Source organism: Cinclus cinclus, chromosome 15 (genome assembly GCF_963662255.1).
Source record: "Cinclus cinclus chromosome 15, bCinCin1.1, whole genome shotgun sequence".
Classification (NCBI taxonomy): Eukaryota; Metazoa; Chordata; class Aves; order Passeriformes; family Cinclidae; genus Cinclus; species Cinclus cinclus.
The window spans coordinates 6,974,490-6,991,725 of record NC_085060.1 but is presented as its reverse complement, the minus strand read 5'-3'; the positions used below and the strand labels follow the sequence as shown (position 1 = coordinate 6,991,725).

At 42.2% G+C, this 17,236-nt stretch overlaps 1 protein-coding gene across 1 annotated transcript in view; it reads right to left on the bottom strand.

Annotated features, from left to right (window-relative positions):
* Nucleotides 1-17,236, bottom strand: part of MAMLD1 (mastermind like domain containing 1) — an 81,101-nt gene that overhangs the window by 20,622 nt on the left and 43,243 nt on the right. The window contains exon 2 of the mRNA XM_062502751.1: nt 11,043-12,740. Within this exon, the coding sequence (XP_062358735.1) occupies nt 11,043-12,740 (1,698 nt within the window). The remainder of the gene's footprint in view (nt 1-11,042; nt 12,741-17,236) is intronic.

Here is a 17,236-nt window from a genome sequence, read left to right as displayed (position 1 = left end):
GAGCCTGTGGTGCAGCTGGGTTAGAAACTCACCTACAGAAGGTCATCTCCTTATCAGGTCCCAAATATTAGGGATTACCTTTCAATTCTGTATTCTGGTCAATTGTTTTGATTTATAATCCATGGCACAGGATTCCTTCCAGCCTAAGGTGGTTCTTGTTCTGCTATTTCTTCAGAAACCGGCAAGAAAGGTTTTATTTGGAAAATGTTATCGAGGCAGGACAATAAAAGCCTCTTAGTACCCAATCAGAGGAGAAAATAGGGTCTGTGAGGAGAACAGAGCACAATTCAACTCTACTTTCAGTTATGTTTGACAGTAATCTAGGCAGCAGGTACATACCTTCCCCCAGCTTGATCGAGACAGAAATATGTAAAATGTGTATTTTAAATGCAGCTCGACAGCATTTCATCTTATGAAATGTCTCAATACTGTTATTGTAAGTAGAAAAGATTAGAAATCATAGAAGAGGTAAGATTTTAGGCCATCATTCTGATAAATACTTTATAAAGGATGAAATTTGAGGATTATTATTTAGTTCTCCATAAACTAAAGCACGATAACTTTAGCAATAATTCACCTTAATGAGATAAGAACTTACACATCAAGTGACTCTACCTCTATTTTAGAGACATTAGCACACTTCGGGAAACTGTAGAATCACAAATAATGGCATCAAGAGTCTGACACTATTCCTGGAGAGCTTGTACTCCCAGTTACATCAACAGGAATTTGAGATGTGTAAGAATTGCAAAAGGAGATGTTATTCTGCAGCAAACACCACAGGTATGGGCAGTCTGCATTCTTGCCTTAAGTGAACAAGAAAAACAAGACTATTAATGAGAGAAAACAGCACCAGTTTCTAACTGCATGTATAAATAGGCATTAACACCAACTATATTCCTGAAGTGACTCATTACAGTGCAAATAAAACTTTTACAAGAAACTTCATGTTGTTTACAAATTTCCCATTACATTTTGTTTTAATTCTTGCTTTCCCAGTCATAGCACACATCCCAACCATAGGAAAGATCTTCAAGACATGGAAACTTGATGCTGAAACTAAAAACAGAATCATCAAGATTTACTCCTTCAGTGAACTGACTCTTCACTCCTCCTGCAGTCAAGTAACTAAAGCAATGTAAACACCGACCTTCTTACCAAACCAAGACAAGATTACTTGGTGTTGTGCTGGTGCAGGGGATGGATGCTGCTCTTGCAGGGCTGGGTCTGGGATGGGGCAGTCAGTGGCTGCTCTGCCTTCCCTGCTCCCCGGCACAGCCCTCAGCACTGAGCCAAGGACTGAAAATGCAGCAGGAATAGCTTAATTCCAGCTCTAAATGAGCTCAGCAGGGAATCTAAACAGTCAAGTCAATTCCTAGAATCTGCACTTTTCAACCTCGTTCTGCTCCTTTGATCAGACTGAATTTTGAGCTACGGCTATTAATGGACTAATAGAGGAAGTTACAGGGCATCTCTTGGGGGAGGAGGGAAAGGAGAAAAAAGTATCTCATACTCATCATGCAGCTATGCTGCTAAACACAATTCCACATAGAAAACTAAAATACCACTGCAGAAAGTGTGCTGACTGAGCAGGAAAGGAGGAGAAAAAGGCAGTTGCATGAAACAAAATAAAAATGCTCGTATGATTGTTCATTCATTGCTTAAACACAGCATTCAGAGCAATGGGGAGAGAAAACAGACTGCCTGAGTATGAGCACCCTGTAAACTACCCTTCAACCCAGTGCTGTAACTGTTTATTCTTAATGCCAGAGAGTAAAGGAAATATTAAACATAATTATGCAAAGATAAGCTTTCAAAGGCCCTGAGTAATTAAGCAGTAAGAGAAATTGATTTGTTTATGACAGGGATACATACTACTGATATTACAGGGTTGTATGTCCTCATCTTGCTGGAAAGGGAAAAAGCACATTAATATTAGCAGCCTGCTAATCACAAAAGAGAGGGAAAAAGGTTTTGTTAAGATTTTTTTCCCCCATTTGCTTTTTTTATTACTGTGCCTGAGAGGATGGGGCAGCTTTTCTTCCTACAAGGGGCAAATTTTCCTTCTGCAATTGATGACTTTAAAAAACAAACACCAGAGGACTTCAAATAACCCCCGGACTGATTAAAACATTAATTTATTTGAAGCTTGGCAAGTTTGTAAAATGCTGGTACTAGCCCCTAGAGGGAAAAAAAAACCAGCAACAACAACAACAACAACAAAATCACCAGAAAAGCTAAAAATAATTCAAATGTAAACTTAAGCTGAGGCAGGAACAAGTGCATCAAAGCTTCCAACTCCCTCTCTTTTTTTGCTGCAGCACTCATATAGCATTGCCAATGACTGCTCGGCCCCTTGCTGCACCCTTCTGCTCCACCTCTGGAGAGACCTTTGGTCTTTCTTGAGCATACAAAGCTTAGATACATACATGATTCACTCTGCTCCCAGAAATAATCCTGCAGTCGTCCTGGAATGACCTCCCACTGCGTAAATTTAGGCGTGTGTGTTTGAATCTTTACAAGATCAAGCTGTTAATGTGATGTCTTAGGCCAGGATATCACACTATTGTGTCTACATTAAAGGGCTTAACCTCCTTGTGCTTCTCTCATCAATTCTGTAGTGGGGAAAAATAGCACAGCTTATGCATAACCTGCATTCACATCTGCATCTGCCTGACACTGATCCAAGGAATTGCATTTTCACTAATTCAATGACAAATGTTACATAATTTTGCTGGTAATACTGAGAATATTATTTCTATTGAAGTAATGCATTTATTACCTTCATTCTCTGACATTCCTATATGCCAAGGGTTAAATTGTAACACAGGATTACTTTTTGTTAATGGTAATGCTTTTCAGAATTATATACTAATAATGATGATATTTGCTTATATGTAATATAAAAAATTAAACTTTAAAACATGTAATAGAGTGATTAGCCTTTAAAGCCCTAAGAAGGACTGCTGCATTGTGACTGTGGATTTCTATCCATTATTAGTGCTGGCTGCTTGAAATATGCAAAGTGCTTGAGATAGAAATATTACATGGCCAGCAGGACAGACTGATAGGCTTCCTAAATGTACAGTTTTGGAAAACAGCTCATAATAGTGTTTGGCTTTCAAATCTTAATGTTAACAGCTTTGATGGGACTGCTTCTAATTTGTATTTAAGACCCATTACCTCTTCCTCTAAGCAATCTTCATGAAGCATCATTTGTTCTGGGGAGGTATTTGCCATCCAGTGCAGCTCTGTAATGGCTGTTAATTCACCCCATTTTGCTTGCTGCTGTATTAATCAGCAAACTGTGAATCATCCCAGTGTTTCCAGACTCACAGATGTATGAGAGAATCACTGAGGCCAGTTCAGTTTCTCTCCCCATTCAGTCCCACAGACAATATCAGTTCCTGTTTACAGCCACGGCTTTGTTTTCCCCCACCCACACACTGAAATTTCTCCAAAATGCCCAAAGGAAAAAAACCCAAAAACCCACCGAGTTCTTTTTACCAGGAAATTTATTTCTAGGTATTGCATCTGAATCAAAACATGTTTGTACTTTGAGCTGGTGTGCAGCGTTCACTGCAGCTGGGCAGGAATAACAGAGGAGCAGAGCAGGAAGGCAAAGGGGCTTCTCCTGTCACACCCTGCCCTGCTGGACCAGACATGCCATTAACAGCATCCCAGGGACTCCCCTACCCACTTGTTTGCCTTTATTCTATTTGTTATATTGGACTTTGGTTCTGTACATATTTTTGCCTTGTGAAGTACTGATACAATTTTAGACTATGACAAGACAATACTAGATAGAAAGCACCCCAAAAATCAAGGGTAGATACCATGCTCTAACAGTATCACTGTGGAATTATTAATTTAGGCATCAAATTTGAGGCAATAAGTAGGGCATGATTTTAGGGAAGTAAGCACATTTTCCAAAAGCCAGGCTGCCTTTAGTTCAACACAAGTTCCCCAAACTGTAATTTACTAAAAAAGAGACAGAAAATACAGACAACGTACAACCCTACCTTCCAAAAACATGGGGAAAATCGAATGAAGATGTCCTGATATTAATGGGGATTTACAGCACAGTTGAAATGAGTTGGGTGTACAACAGGGTCATGGAAATAATTTCCTCATTGCTATTCCTCAGCATGCTAGGCCATTAACACATCTTTGCAATGTAAGAATTTTGGGCGTGCTCACTTGTAAGCTTGTGCTCACTTGTCTTACCCATCACTAACCACTCTACAAGTTGTTATTTTTAAGAATGATATACAGAAGTAGGTTATAGCATTCATCCTGAAGCCAAGCAGCAAGAAGGTTGTCAAGTACTTCCTTAGATTCCCAGGATGTTTAAAACTTCAATGCATCCAAGAGCACAGTTGAGAAAATTTGTATGTTCAAAGCCTTTTGCTGGACTGCTTTTAATTAAAGATTTCTGCATATGGATTTTTTTTTTTTTAATCTGTGATAATAAAGAAAGCAACATGGGTTATGTGGGAGAAAAAAAGGCAAGAAAATCTGCAGATGGGGTCTGATTCAGCAGAACACTTGTGAACTGCTACCAAGCTGCCTGGAAAACCTGAGAGGAACTGTCCACCTGGGCTGGCAGGGTCAGAGGGGTCTGGGTACAACTGGTGAATCAGACATTTTTCAGCCTGATAGTACCACCTACCCTATACCTTTGGGAGATGAGGCTGTCTCCCCTCCTGCACTGCAGAGAATAAGGAAGCAATTGTCTGTTGCTTAAGAGCTGAAAACCACAAAAGCAAGGGATTTTCAGGGGTCATACACAATCGCCATACCATGGCTCGCCCTCCTCTGCTCACCCAGGGCTCTGTGGCCATGCCTGGACTGGAGCAGGGACACAGCCCTGAGACACATCCCCTGGCCTGAGCACCTGGGAACATTGCAAGCCGCCTGTGAGGCTGAAATGCAGCACCTTGACCTAAATTTCTCTGGGTAAGTCACATTTCCCTCTACACTCACAGCACCTGAGCACTACTTCCTCCTTCTCCACCCTGGAGATCCCTCCCTCAGCCCTGCAGGCATCGCTTCATGGTCCTGCACACAACAAAGAGAAAGACTTCCCTGAACGTCTCCAGCACCCCTCACTGGTGTTTACAGTGAGTCCTCCTGAGACTCTGTTTTCTTTCCAATTGGACTTTAATTTGTCCAGTGTGAGATTCCCATAGAATCTGTGTCCTAAATGCTCAGTTGCTGGCAGAACACCTCCCATTTATTAAACAGGTTATAACCACAGGAAAGACACGTCTGTATCGAGGAAAGTGCTGCAGCTTTGGTGTAGTGCCCACATTCATTTCAGATCCAAAAGGTGGGTGATGGTGAGAGTCAGGGTGTTTAGAAGGATTTCGTCTATTTACAAGCTTCTCCTCTGTAGATTGCTTCCCCTAATGATGTGCTGTGTGGTGTCCAAGAGTGCTATCAGCACACCAGAGAGCTAAACTGGAAGGAATTATGAGTGCATTAGGCAGAGCTGTTGGAAACATAAGGACCTGCAAACATCTTAAAATGCAAGCCAAACAAGTGGGAAGGTTAAGACATGGCTGCAAGGGCTCCACTACAACAGGGGAATGCTTTGAAATACCCAAAATGGAACACAAGAAGACAACACATGCAATTATAAAAACAACTGTAAAAGAGAAACGGGCTCAGAAGTTCAGATGTTAATTAAGGATTTTTTTAATCTTGATTACTGCACTTCTGAAAATGTTGTATTACTGTTGACATGTTGAGGCCAAACACCCCATTTTGTTCCACAAGTTTACTTCTTACTTTCCAAAACTTATCTGACATTATTTATTCACAGGGGAGGGAAGAGAGAAGATGGCAGTTGATAGCTTCAGTCAAACTCCTCTCTGACTCTCTTGAGAACAGAATGGAAAATCTCCAAGTTTGAAAAAATATCAACTCACTTGCATATGCACAGATAAATATAAATTCAGAAATGACCATTCAAGAACATGTTTTTACATCTGTGGAGATATCAAACTCCAGGCTCAGCCTTATTTGTCTCTGTAATCTGGATTCATCACCAGCTTCCTTTATTCCCCTATTCAAAGGCACTTAATTAGTAGAAGGACTTGTTGCTTTGCCTTCAAAAGCTCTCCATCACTCAAAGGCTTTGCTTTGGTATTGTGCTACCATTGTCCTTTGAAATCAAATCTGGTTTTCTCCTCACTGCATTGGTGAAAGAAAAAAAAAAAGTAGTATTTTAAAAACTTGCTTCCCAAGAAATATGAAAAGGGAAAGAGAAGAGAAGAGAAGAGAAGAGAAGAGAAGAGAAGAGAAGAGAAGAGAAGAGAAGAGAAGAGAAGAGAAGAGAAGAGAAGAGAAGAGAAGAGAAGAGAAGAGAAGAGGATACCAGCAGAACTTCATTCAAAGTGGCTTTACAAGTAAATTTGACACCTGAAGAAAAAGGGTAGGGGATTGAAACTGCAGATGAAATCTGGCCAGTACTTTTGGTTTTATTAATAATGCATGATACTCTAATTGTTTTATGTATTAGGAAGATGCCTTGTGACATCTTGGAAATCCCAAATAGAACATTATTTTCCCCTGTACTTGCAGGAGGACTGTATGTACACTCAGATGATGCAGGTTGTGTCCTCTGCTTTTTCAAACTCTTCAGGAACCTGCATCAGAGCTTATAAAGTGCTGCTGAGTCAGAACAGTCTTACCTAACAGTCACAGTGCACTGCCTTTTCACAAGCAGAAATAACTTCCCATAATATATGGCACCCAGAAATCAGGCCATGGTGTTACATTTTCTTCATATTAATAAAAGGTGCATTTTGTATTCCATTATAGTTATTTAACTTTTGACATCTAACCTCTGGGTCAGTGTGCTCTTTATAACATTTCTTCTTCAGTTTTGTTTCTATATTTAGAAAACTTATGCTCTGAAAAAAGATTTTTTTTAACTTAAAAAAATATATATATTTAATCTAGCTCAGAAGTTTTGGTGTTTCTCTGCAACCTATAGTTTATTCTTCCAACTCAGATAATGTATTGTTACTGTGTTGCTTTTACCACAGTCAAAGAAATATGCTGCTTTTCAAAGGGTATTTTAGTCTTCAGTGTATTCTTTGCTATCTCATATGCAGTCCATATGTAGTAAAAATACAGCCACTTTTATTGTAAATAAAATATTCGTTTTCTCTCTTGTCTCTTGTAATTTTTTCTCCCTCAGTATTTTTGGCAATGGAGATAAAACAAACATACCCTTCACTGACAATCCAGCGTACAACTTTCTGGAAGTTAGCAGGAATTCAGAGATCTCTAAGAACAGCACATTTGGTTCCTAGGGTGCAAGTGGAGCTCAGAGACACAGCATGTTCCTCCCAGACAATGGCTGTTTATCACCTACATCCCCCCAACAAAACAACCTTTTCAGCTGTGTTTTGGTTCTCAGCAATTCACACACAGAGCAATCACTGGGCAATCCTGCCCTCCTCCCCGATTCTCCCAAGTTTTAACTCAAATCAGCTTGGGTTTTGAAAAGAAATAGCCACCCAAAGGGTTTATTGTATTCCAGCCTGACTTAAACTGAGTATCACCGGTTTTCCTGCTTCAGGGAGGAGGGGATCCCTCCTTCCCCTGCACAGAACCCCGTGTCTGCTCTTACACTAGAGGTACTGACAGAAGAGCTCTTCTGGAAGTGGGATGTTGTATCAGCATTGCTGAAGGCAGAATTTGGCCCAGTGCATCTGACATTCCAGAGCAGCAAATCTGCAAGTACAAACTATTTCGACATGAAAATCAGGGAGATGCCCAGCTAGTCAACCTGCCTGGGCAAATGCAGCTTTTTGTGTGCCCAGAAACAGCCAATAAAGTCAAGTGGTGAAGTTTTAGCCCTGAATACAGTGCGTGGTAATTCTGGGGACTATCTTTGACTCTGACATTAACTACCATCTTTATATTAGGGATTTATGAGTCCAGACCTTTGAGTATAATTTCAATCACAGGCACCAGCCCTAGAGGAATAAAATGAAAACCTGCCCATAGCCAGAGAGCAGCGTTAGCCCCACCAGGCTTTGCTCTGTCACACAATGCAGTGTCAGCGCCTCAATCAATACCCATCCATGCTCAACAATAAACACATAGTGCTCCAGATGGGGGAGATAAGCCCCATCAGATTCAGCAGTTGTCAGGCAAGACAGGATCTGGGACACAGACTGATTGCACTTAAAAGATACATCACTAACTACAAAAATGGTAGAGCTGAGACGTACCAGCAGTACCGCTTTTGGAATGGGGAGTGTTTGCTTTAATGAAAACAGTGAAACAACAGCAAAACGCTCATGCTGGGTCTACTGCTGCTGCTCTGCTCTCTATGTTGCTGTGCCTGCTACAAGGATCAAATTTCATGGTTTACTGTTCTCCCTCCAACTGGCCACCATCCACATTCTTCTTCTGTACAAAGCCACACCTCTTGCTCCAACGAAGAGAGAGAACTATGCCTTCTTTTTATAAATTTTAGTCACATTTGCAAACACACACACACAGGAAGGGGATGACCTTTAAGCACTAAACAACATTTCAGGGAATGCTGTTATTCTTCTCTGAGCAAATTTCTGTGAATGAGGCAAAAAAGGGGCAATTTTCCACCAGAAATTTACTAATTTTTGAGACGCAGAAGTTATCTCCCCTGTCTTCCGAATCTTTAACATTGTGCCTTTTACTGAAACAACTATTCTGTGCTTGAAAAGTCCTATTCGTCACCTGCCTCGGGAGGGAATTGGCACTGAAATTCTGCAAAGCTCAAATTCAGCTCTGGATACACTGCTGGAAATCAAAACCACAGTTACTGGGGCTACTTCACTCTAATGCAGTAAAATTGGTCCAGAGCAGGTGGAGTCCAAAATTCAGTACCAATCTCTCAATGTAAATAAGAAATCTATTGCAGACAAATAACAGATCTCCATGCTAGATTCCAAGAACTGTAGTATCTCAGACTCAAGGATTCCTACACGGAATAATTTTCCTATGTAATCTTTCTTTTAATCCAGCACTCAGGATCCATTTTTTCTATGAGATGTGCAGTAAAGTTTTCAAAACCTTACAAAATGCTCCATTCCTGAACATCCACCATCTTTCTTCAGCAGCTCAACAGACTGTAGAACTGAAGCATTATCATCTGGTGTGTAATTATTGTACTAAGTCTTCCCTGTAAAATGAGGGAGGCACCATAAGCTTACCTAACTAGTCTGAAAATGTAAAATGCTCATCACCTGTAATCATTGTCTTAACTGTCCTTGATCTTTACTGACAGCAGCAAGATTATAACAACTCTCTCTCTGACAGTGAAAATCAGCTGAAAATGCAGCACAGGCAGAGCACCAGGAAAGTTGCTTGAAGAAGAAATATTTTGGCCAATTAGACAATTAGACAGACTCACTTCAGGAGTCTTTTTCTTTTCTATCTTTTTTTTTTTGTCCAATCAGTGATGCAAGTGGTTCAGAGGTATAAGACTAAAATGCAAAGCAGGGAAAACCAGGGCATAGAAACCTCAGGAATCCAACAAGGACGTTCCAACTTCACAGACTCAAGTGATGAAGCCAAAAAAAAAAAATAACCTCAAAGGTTATGGACGTATGATCAAGGGTGATCATGTCACTGTGGTTAACAACCTTTTAGTCCTCGTGCAAGGTGCAGGAAAACACCATGAATGTATTCTTCACCCACACTTGCCTCCAGAGTAAAATATCTGGTGGGCAGTAATTTATGGAACTGCTGCACTTTGCTCCTTTCAATCATGTCTATCCACAGGCCTGGATCCCAGACCAGCAGGACACTCTACTCCCTGTTTAATCTCACTTATTTACCACCCAGAAGCTGATATTTAGTAACTATTCCCCTAGTTCTCATTGCTGTCACAGGACATTATGGTATTTAGTTACGCCAGCGTTAACACCAAGATTGATGAAATCCCCCTTTTAAAGAACCAGTCACTTTGCAGGGAAGAAGAGCAAAGAAAACCTGGCTCTAGAGTGCATTTCACACTTCAGCCCTCAAGCAGATCCCAGTAGAATTTCAGAGATCAGTCTCTGCTTTGCTGAGAGAGAAGTGTCTCCTAAGTTGCTGAGTGGCTGTGTGCACAGCTAAGCATCTTGGAGGAATCTGACAAAGTGTTGGCTCAGCCTCACAAAGCCCTTGGTCTGGTGGTGAGATTCAGTGTTTCCAGCTATTCTTCCAGACAAAAAGAGGTTTATTCCTCACAGCCAGGCTGCTCTCAGACCCAGTTCCCGAGCCCTCCCCTGCTCCCAGGACCCTCTTCACACTACATCTCTCTGACCTGGGGTAGCAGCAGGTTCACACCTCTCACTGAGTCTCACCGAGAAGGTCGCTGGACAGAAACCAGGGCTGTGCCTCACTTTCACTAGCTGCATTTTTGCATTTACCAGCTCGATTGGTATCACAGACCCACATGGGTGGGGAATGGCCCTCATCCAAAGCAAGAAATGGCTTCTGGCAAATGCTAGTAACAGGTATTTCAAGTCTGCCTCTTTGCTATTCAGGAGCTCTAGTGTTTGACCTGCTGTCCATGAAGGACAAATTTTAACTTCACTTCTCACCCCACCTGATCTTTTCTAGCCTCAGAAGCATAACACAGAGATGAATTTGTTGAAGGGCATTAAGATAAAAAGAAGATATTCCCTCTGAAAGGATAACATGAAACATGCAATGAAAATATCTCTGGAGTGTACAACAGAGATATAAGCTTATAATATAAGAGACTATCACCGATACATGTAAAAAATTATTTTAAAATATCACAAAGTTCTCCACCAACCTAAAACAGGCAATGCCTAGTGGAATGACGGTACATTCTTACTTGAAGAAAGAAATAAATTTCCTCTGATAACTCCTGAGATTATTCTTGGCTTGTCCATGTATGCACTGTGCACACCTCAGAAATTTAGTGACATCGCATTTGAAACACAAATGCAAAAGCAAAAATAAGAAAATAAATGACTTGGTATTTTCACATAAGCCATGAAAGACAGAAGAGAGGTTCTCACCTGTCTGCTTTGAGATGGCAGTGTGGCAGCCTGCATCTGTCTCTGCATCCGATGTGGCTGCATTAGCTGTCGGAACTGCTGCTGGAGAAACTGGCTGTTGTTGGTCTGCTGAGACTGCTGTGTGGCTGGAGACTGCTGCTGCTGCTGGAGATAGTGAATGAGGGACTGCTGTCCCTGTCCTGCTGTCAGAGGAGACATTTTTTGAGTAGCTGGCTCTGAGGCAAAGTGAGACAGTGGTTTGGTGTTGTTGAAAGAAAACTGGTCTTGGCTAACAGGGCTCTCATTCACCAGACCTGGCTGTAAGCTACCAGATGACTGTTGCATAATTATGTTCATATTTTTGGTCTGGTTTGTAGTCATTGATTTAAACAGCGAGTTCTGCATACTCGTGGGGTTGCTGGTGGGAGTGATGTTAGAGATTAATGTACCTTGAGGACTGAAGGGCTGCTGATGCAGAGCAGGGCTTGACAACTTTTCTGGCCTGTATGGTGGAGAAGGTCCAGTATTTGTGGAGGGCATGCTGGCAACCAAGTTGTTCTGTGGGCTTTTAATGCTGCTGGCTGGCAAGTTGGCTGCTGTCAGAGCAGGCAGCATGGAGCTCTGAGGGCTGAAGGGCTGCTGGCTCAGAGCTGGACTGGAGAGCTTCTCAGAGCCATAAGGGGGAGAGGGGCCACTGGATGGGGTGCTGCTGGAAGTCATACTGGAAAGCAGAGTGTTTTGAGGACTCTGAATGTTGTTTCCCGGTAAATTATTAGCAGGCATGCCAGACACCATAACATTTTGAGGACTGAAAGGTTGATGGTGTGGGGATGATCCTGCCCTGTAAGGAGGAGAGAGACCAGGAGGAGACATAGTAGGCCAGCTGGGAGCCTGTACTTGTTGCTTGGTACCAGACACCTGCTTGCTGGCTGCCAGCTGCTTTAGCTGCTGAGCATGCCAGTTGGAGCCAGGCATGTTGGGCAAGGGTACTGGGAGCATCGGCGGTGGCTGGTTTTTGTTCTGAGCTGCTGTAGAGATGGGTGATGCAGCAGGTTTGTTTGAGGGAGGAACTTGGAAGTTAGCTCCAGCAGATGATGGTCTCATCTGAGGGGATTCTCCACTGGTTGGATTGCAGCCTGGAGAAAAATCTTTGTTAGCAACATGGTTCTCCAAGTGGGAAGTCTGTGGGGAGGATTTTGGAGTGGTACTTATGTTTGGTTGGGAATGACTCAGACCAAGTGGATCTTCCGCCTTGCTGCACAGAATCTTCTCCAGATCCAGGTCATTGGGAGAAGGATCAGGCATTTTGGTCAGCTCTTCCAACAGATCTTGCAGCTCCTGGTCTACAGACTGTAAGCTGTTTCCTTTGTCATCATAATGGACAATGTTGTTGGTTTGCCCTTCTATTGACCCCTTCTGATTTATTTCTGTGTTGGGTGGCACTAAGAACGGGGAGCTACTGCCACCACCATTCATGTGATTGTTTTCGAGGAGCACTGGGTGCCCTGCGACTCCCAGGGAAGAAGTGCTGTGACCAGTGGAGAATGGAGAACTTTGCATTTCTGGACATGCCATGCTGGGATTGGCACCTTGGCTCATGGCAAGGTTTACATTGTCAAGACAAAGTCTTTTACTGTCATTTGGGAAAGTGACATCTGGCACGCCACTGGAGGCAGGAGAGCTATCATCTTCCAGTTTTCTTTTAATGGATCCCTGTAACTGTGAAAATATAAAAGGAAGATGAAAGGATCCATTATTGGCTATATTCTGACAGGCACTGAAGCTACACAATACAACACTGGGTAGGAGATAAAGAAAATTAAATCATACAATTAAAAAGCCAATCATGTGAGACAAATTCAATCAGGATTTAAATGTGTGCAACTTCACTGAAATGAAAAGAGTTAAAGTCAGACAAAGGCTAAATCTCATGAGTTGGCTTTAAAACAGATGTTAAAGCTACAAAATACTGTCTGTCATGTGAACTGTAATAGAAGTTTTTAAAAATAGTTTCCGGTTGCATTTCAATTAAGACATTATACTCCCTGCATAACAAACATGCCAACATTTTATGGTAACATTTTTTAGGTCTAAATGGCAAATCTGAATGAAACCCTGGACTGAATTTAGTGACGTTCTGCTAGTGACTCGGATTAAATTCAGACCTGAGACAATTAAATTGTTTTACATTCTTTATAGGCCAAACATCTGAAAAAAACTAGCATACTTTCTAAACAAACCAAAACAAAACAAATTTTCAGCTATCTATCAAAACAGACTTTCAAACTTCCTAATCACAGATGTTTTAAATTCCAGAAAGAGTAAAGAACAGCTAAACTTCTTAATTTTTGTTTATTCTTCTATGTCTAAGGCATTGTGAGCTTAATTCTTTTGAAGGATTGCCACTCACTCATAAAAATGGACATATTTTCAAAATACAATTGTATAAATATATTGATCTACAAAAAGTGATGGAGTAGTAAATTCACAAATCTTAGGAAAAAGAAACCTGTCTTCTACATGTAAAGAAAGTGAAATTGAAAACAATGCTTCTCATAATATTTCAGGATATGGCAATCTCTTTCACATAAAATCATCTATGGCTTTCAATTTTAACAAGCATGACCTGTATGCTACAGGATTAATCAGACCTTAACACTGCTGCTTCAAGTTAAGGGAAATAAGCATTATGACCTTGTTTATCAATAGAGGGAAGCAGTATGTAGAAAAGTATCTGTTCAGGAATGGGAAAAAGAAAGAACACTGGTTCCTCTAAGCCAGCGCCCAGTAAAGCCTCTCCCATCTCTGGGTTACAAGTCCATGTGCTTCCCATCATGTAGTGCTATAAAAAAAAATAAAAAAATAATCCCATCTCATAAAAGCTCATATCACCAGAAAAGTTTCCCCCACCAACCCCAGCATAACCAGATCCACTCTAGGGCTACGCTGCATATTACCAACTTCTAAATTTTACACTAATTTTTAAGCACATCGCAGTTATGCCTCAGTCACTGCACAACTGGTACTCTCAGACAACAGTGTCACAGCATTGTCATCACGGGGTGTGTGAAGGCTGCAGGGCACAGGGTGGGCATACCATGTGCAGCTCCTTCTGCACTGTGCAAACACCAGATGTCCACCTCTAAATTCAGCCTATCCTCAGGAAATTGCCCACAAACATGTATGGCTCTGACCTGGGAATATGGCAGGGCTGCCTGGTGGCTTACTCAGCTGGTCTCATACCTCTCATCACTTATTTCTAAATTGGTGGGCAGAAGGACAATGGCAGATTTGTGCCTACAGTTGCTGAGGGTATAGATGAAGTTTGAGATTAGTATCAGACATTGTTATGCTGGTATCCAGTTTACAGAGACATTAGGAAGACAGCGAGATGATACAAGCTGCTTATGCATGATCATCATGGTAGGTCTGCAGACTACAATGTGCTGCTGAACAGCTTTTAGGTGTTCACCTATGCTCCATCACCAGACACAGCAGTTTTGGCATTGTGGCAAAAAAGACCTTTGGGTATTTTCCCTTTACTCCTCAAGAGCTGTCCCTTACAGAGTTGTTAGTGCTTGTCACTGGTGATCTCCTGTCGGATTGCTTAAACATGGGCTGTGCTCAAAAACCACAGGTGGGGAGAACTGAGGAGAGCTGCTTCCACTGCACATTGTCTGGTTACCTGAGAGCCTCTTTGGGCAGCAGTGTCTGTGCTGGGCCAGGATTGCTGCTCTGTGAGAGACTGTCCCAGTGCCACAGCCAGACACTGCTAAACCATCAGATATTTGCTGATGAGGCCAAAATTTTCTTAGCTTTAGGAAATGGAACCAGGCCTAAATCTTCTCCCAAGTGTTAGTCTAGTGATGGATGAAATAGTTTTCCTTCATTTTCTCTGTTAAAGCTAAGCCAGAATTGCATGTTTCAACAGATGTTGCCCTGTGTAGGCTGAAACATGTTGGTAGAGCATAACTACATATATTTAAAACTCAGACATGTATAGAGAGTATTTACAGGGGCTTCACTTATCCAAGAGAGTGTGCTTCCAAGTTGTACCCTGGGAACCTTCAGGCAGGAAGTGGTGGGGGATCTCCCACCCTTGGCCAGCTGACATGCTGGCATGCATGTCCTTGCCAGCTCTTCCTTTGTCATAGGACATTCCTATGCTCTGAGTTATTGGGGAAAAATGTGGGGTTTCTAAACACTCTGAAAAACAGCTTTTTAACTGTTGCACTGGGGAATAAACGTGATGGGAAAACAAAACTTCAGTTCCCCTAGACTGTTACTGGATATAAACAGACAAAATAAGGCCATAGCTTTCCGATGGCACAGGTATTCCAAAACTGGGACAGGACTTTTAAATAGGATGCTGTTGCTTAACCTTCCTGAGAAGATTTGCTGTAAGAGAGGCAGTGAAATTAGCTGGGTGTCATGCTCTCTTGAAAAGCAGGATTCCTGTTTCCCATGTGAGTATTTGCACAAGTACCATAAAATCCAGGTGACCAATTTCTCCCAGTACAGGCAGGTATTACTGCTCAGAATTTAGTGACATTGCTTTTGCTTAAAATAGATTAGAAGATAGATTTGACTACAGCCCCAAACTTGAGAGAGAAAGATACGCTTCTTAAAGCAACTAAACAAATCATAGAGTAATTTTGGTTAAAAGGGGCACTTGGGTACCATCATCCTTCTGCTTCAAGCACATCACCAGTGTAAAAACGGACGATAGTTACCAGGCACTGAAGTATGAAGTTTCCATTATAAACAGAAATCCCTCCTTGCTCTGGCCGAGAGGTTGCTCTCATTGCTCCCCACCGACACCTCACTGGTTGTTACTCCCACACAGCAAGCTCTGGGCTGGTGCTGGCTGTGAGGAGCCCCAGCTCCCAGTGACTGCTCTCCATGCACATATGCTGCTGTGGCAGCCCTGACCAGTGCAGGGGACAGTAACACAGTTATGTTACTGGAACCCTGTCTGGCTCAGACATGCCAACCACAGTGGTGGCAGGAGAGCATCAACAAGGCACTGCAACTTTTAGGAGGTCCTAACCTCACTGATTCAAGAAGCTATTTGTTGCAGAACATTTATTCAGTACTCTCAGACATTGCAAGACTATCTCTTTGAAGCCAACCCATGCTTTTCTGGACTCTTCCTCACCAAAAATATTTTTATTATCCACTTCCTTCATCTGGTCCAGATTCCCCAAGGAAGGACCCGATTTATTCCAACTTTTTCTCCTCTCTTTTTTTTACAAAATTTGACAAAATCAACAGAAAAGAGAACACCAAAGCATGTTCTTCCCCTTTCTCTGCTGATCAGTATATTGGACAGCTCTGTTTCAAACTGAATACCTGGGAAGTGAATGGAAATATTTTAGAAATGCATCACACACACACACACGCACACTCTCCTAAGCTGGCTGAAGGCTGCCTATGGCTCAGTATGGGAAAGCTTCATTTAGATGTGCCAGCAAGGACGAAGCAGACAAGTAACAAAGGGGCTCTTGTGACATTGTCAGAATGCATTAAAATGCACTGACATGCACAGGCTAACTTCTGTTTGGGAATACCTGGGAAACAAAGGCAGCTCTCTGATTCAGGGAATATCCGATTATGAGTTCTCCATTATCTCAGGTTTGCTTTTAGCAGTGATCTCCAAACCAGCAGGCTGTCTTTCTGGGAAAGACCCAAGTCACGCAGGAGCAGCACTGATGGCTCGACATGGCAGCACAACCAGAATATATAATAACTGTTTACGCTGCTCTGGCCACAGAAGCTGCACAGCTGTGGTTACAAACAGCTAATTTGTCACACACTCCCTCCCCGCACCAAACCGATTCCCTCCATGTGGGCAGAGTGCTCCACAGGCTTCTTTTGTGCAAGGAGGGAAAGGCAGCCTCAGCAGGAGAAGCCAGTCCTTGGCTGTGCCCTCCTCGAGCTGGGCTTGCTGGGACTGCTGTGAGGGTTTGGCATCTGATTCGGGCATCAGGCACCTTCCAAACTTAGGAGGTGGTGCTGGCCTTGAGGAACTTACTATTACTCAATGGAGGGAAGAAAGGAAGGCAGGAAGTGGCAAAAACTGAAGCAGAGTGATCAAAATGTTAACAAACACATACTGTGATGGTTCCACTGGATTTTAATAGCCAACCTCACATGGGCACCTCTGGACTGGCTCCCTGCTTTACCAGCACTCAGCCTTTCCTCTCCTATAACAC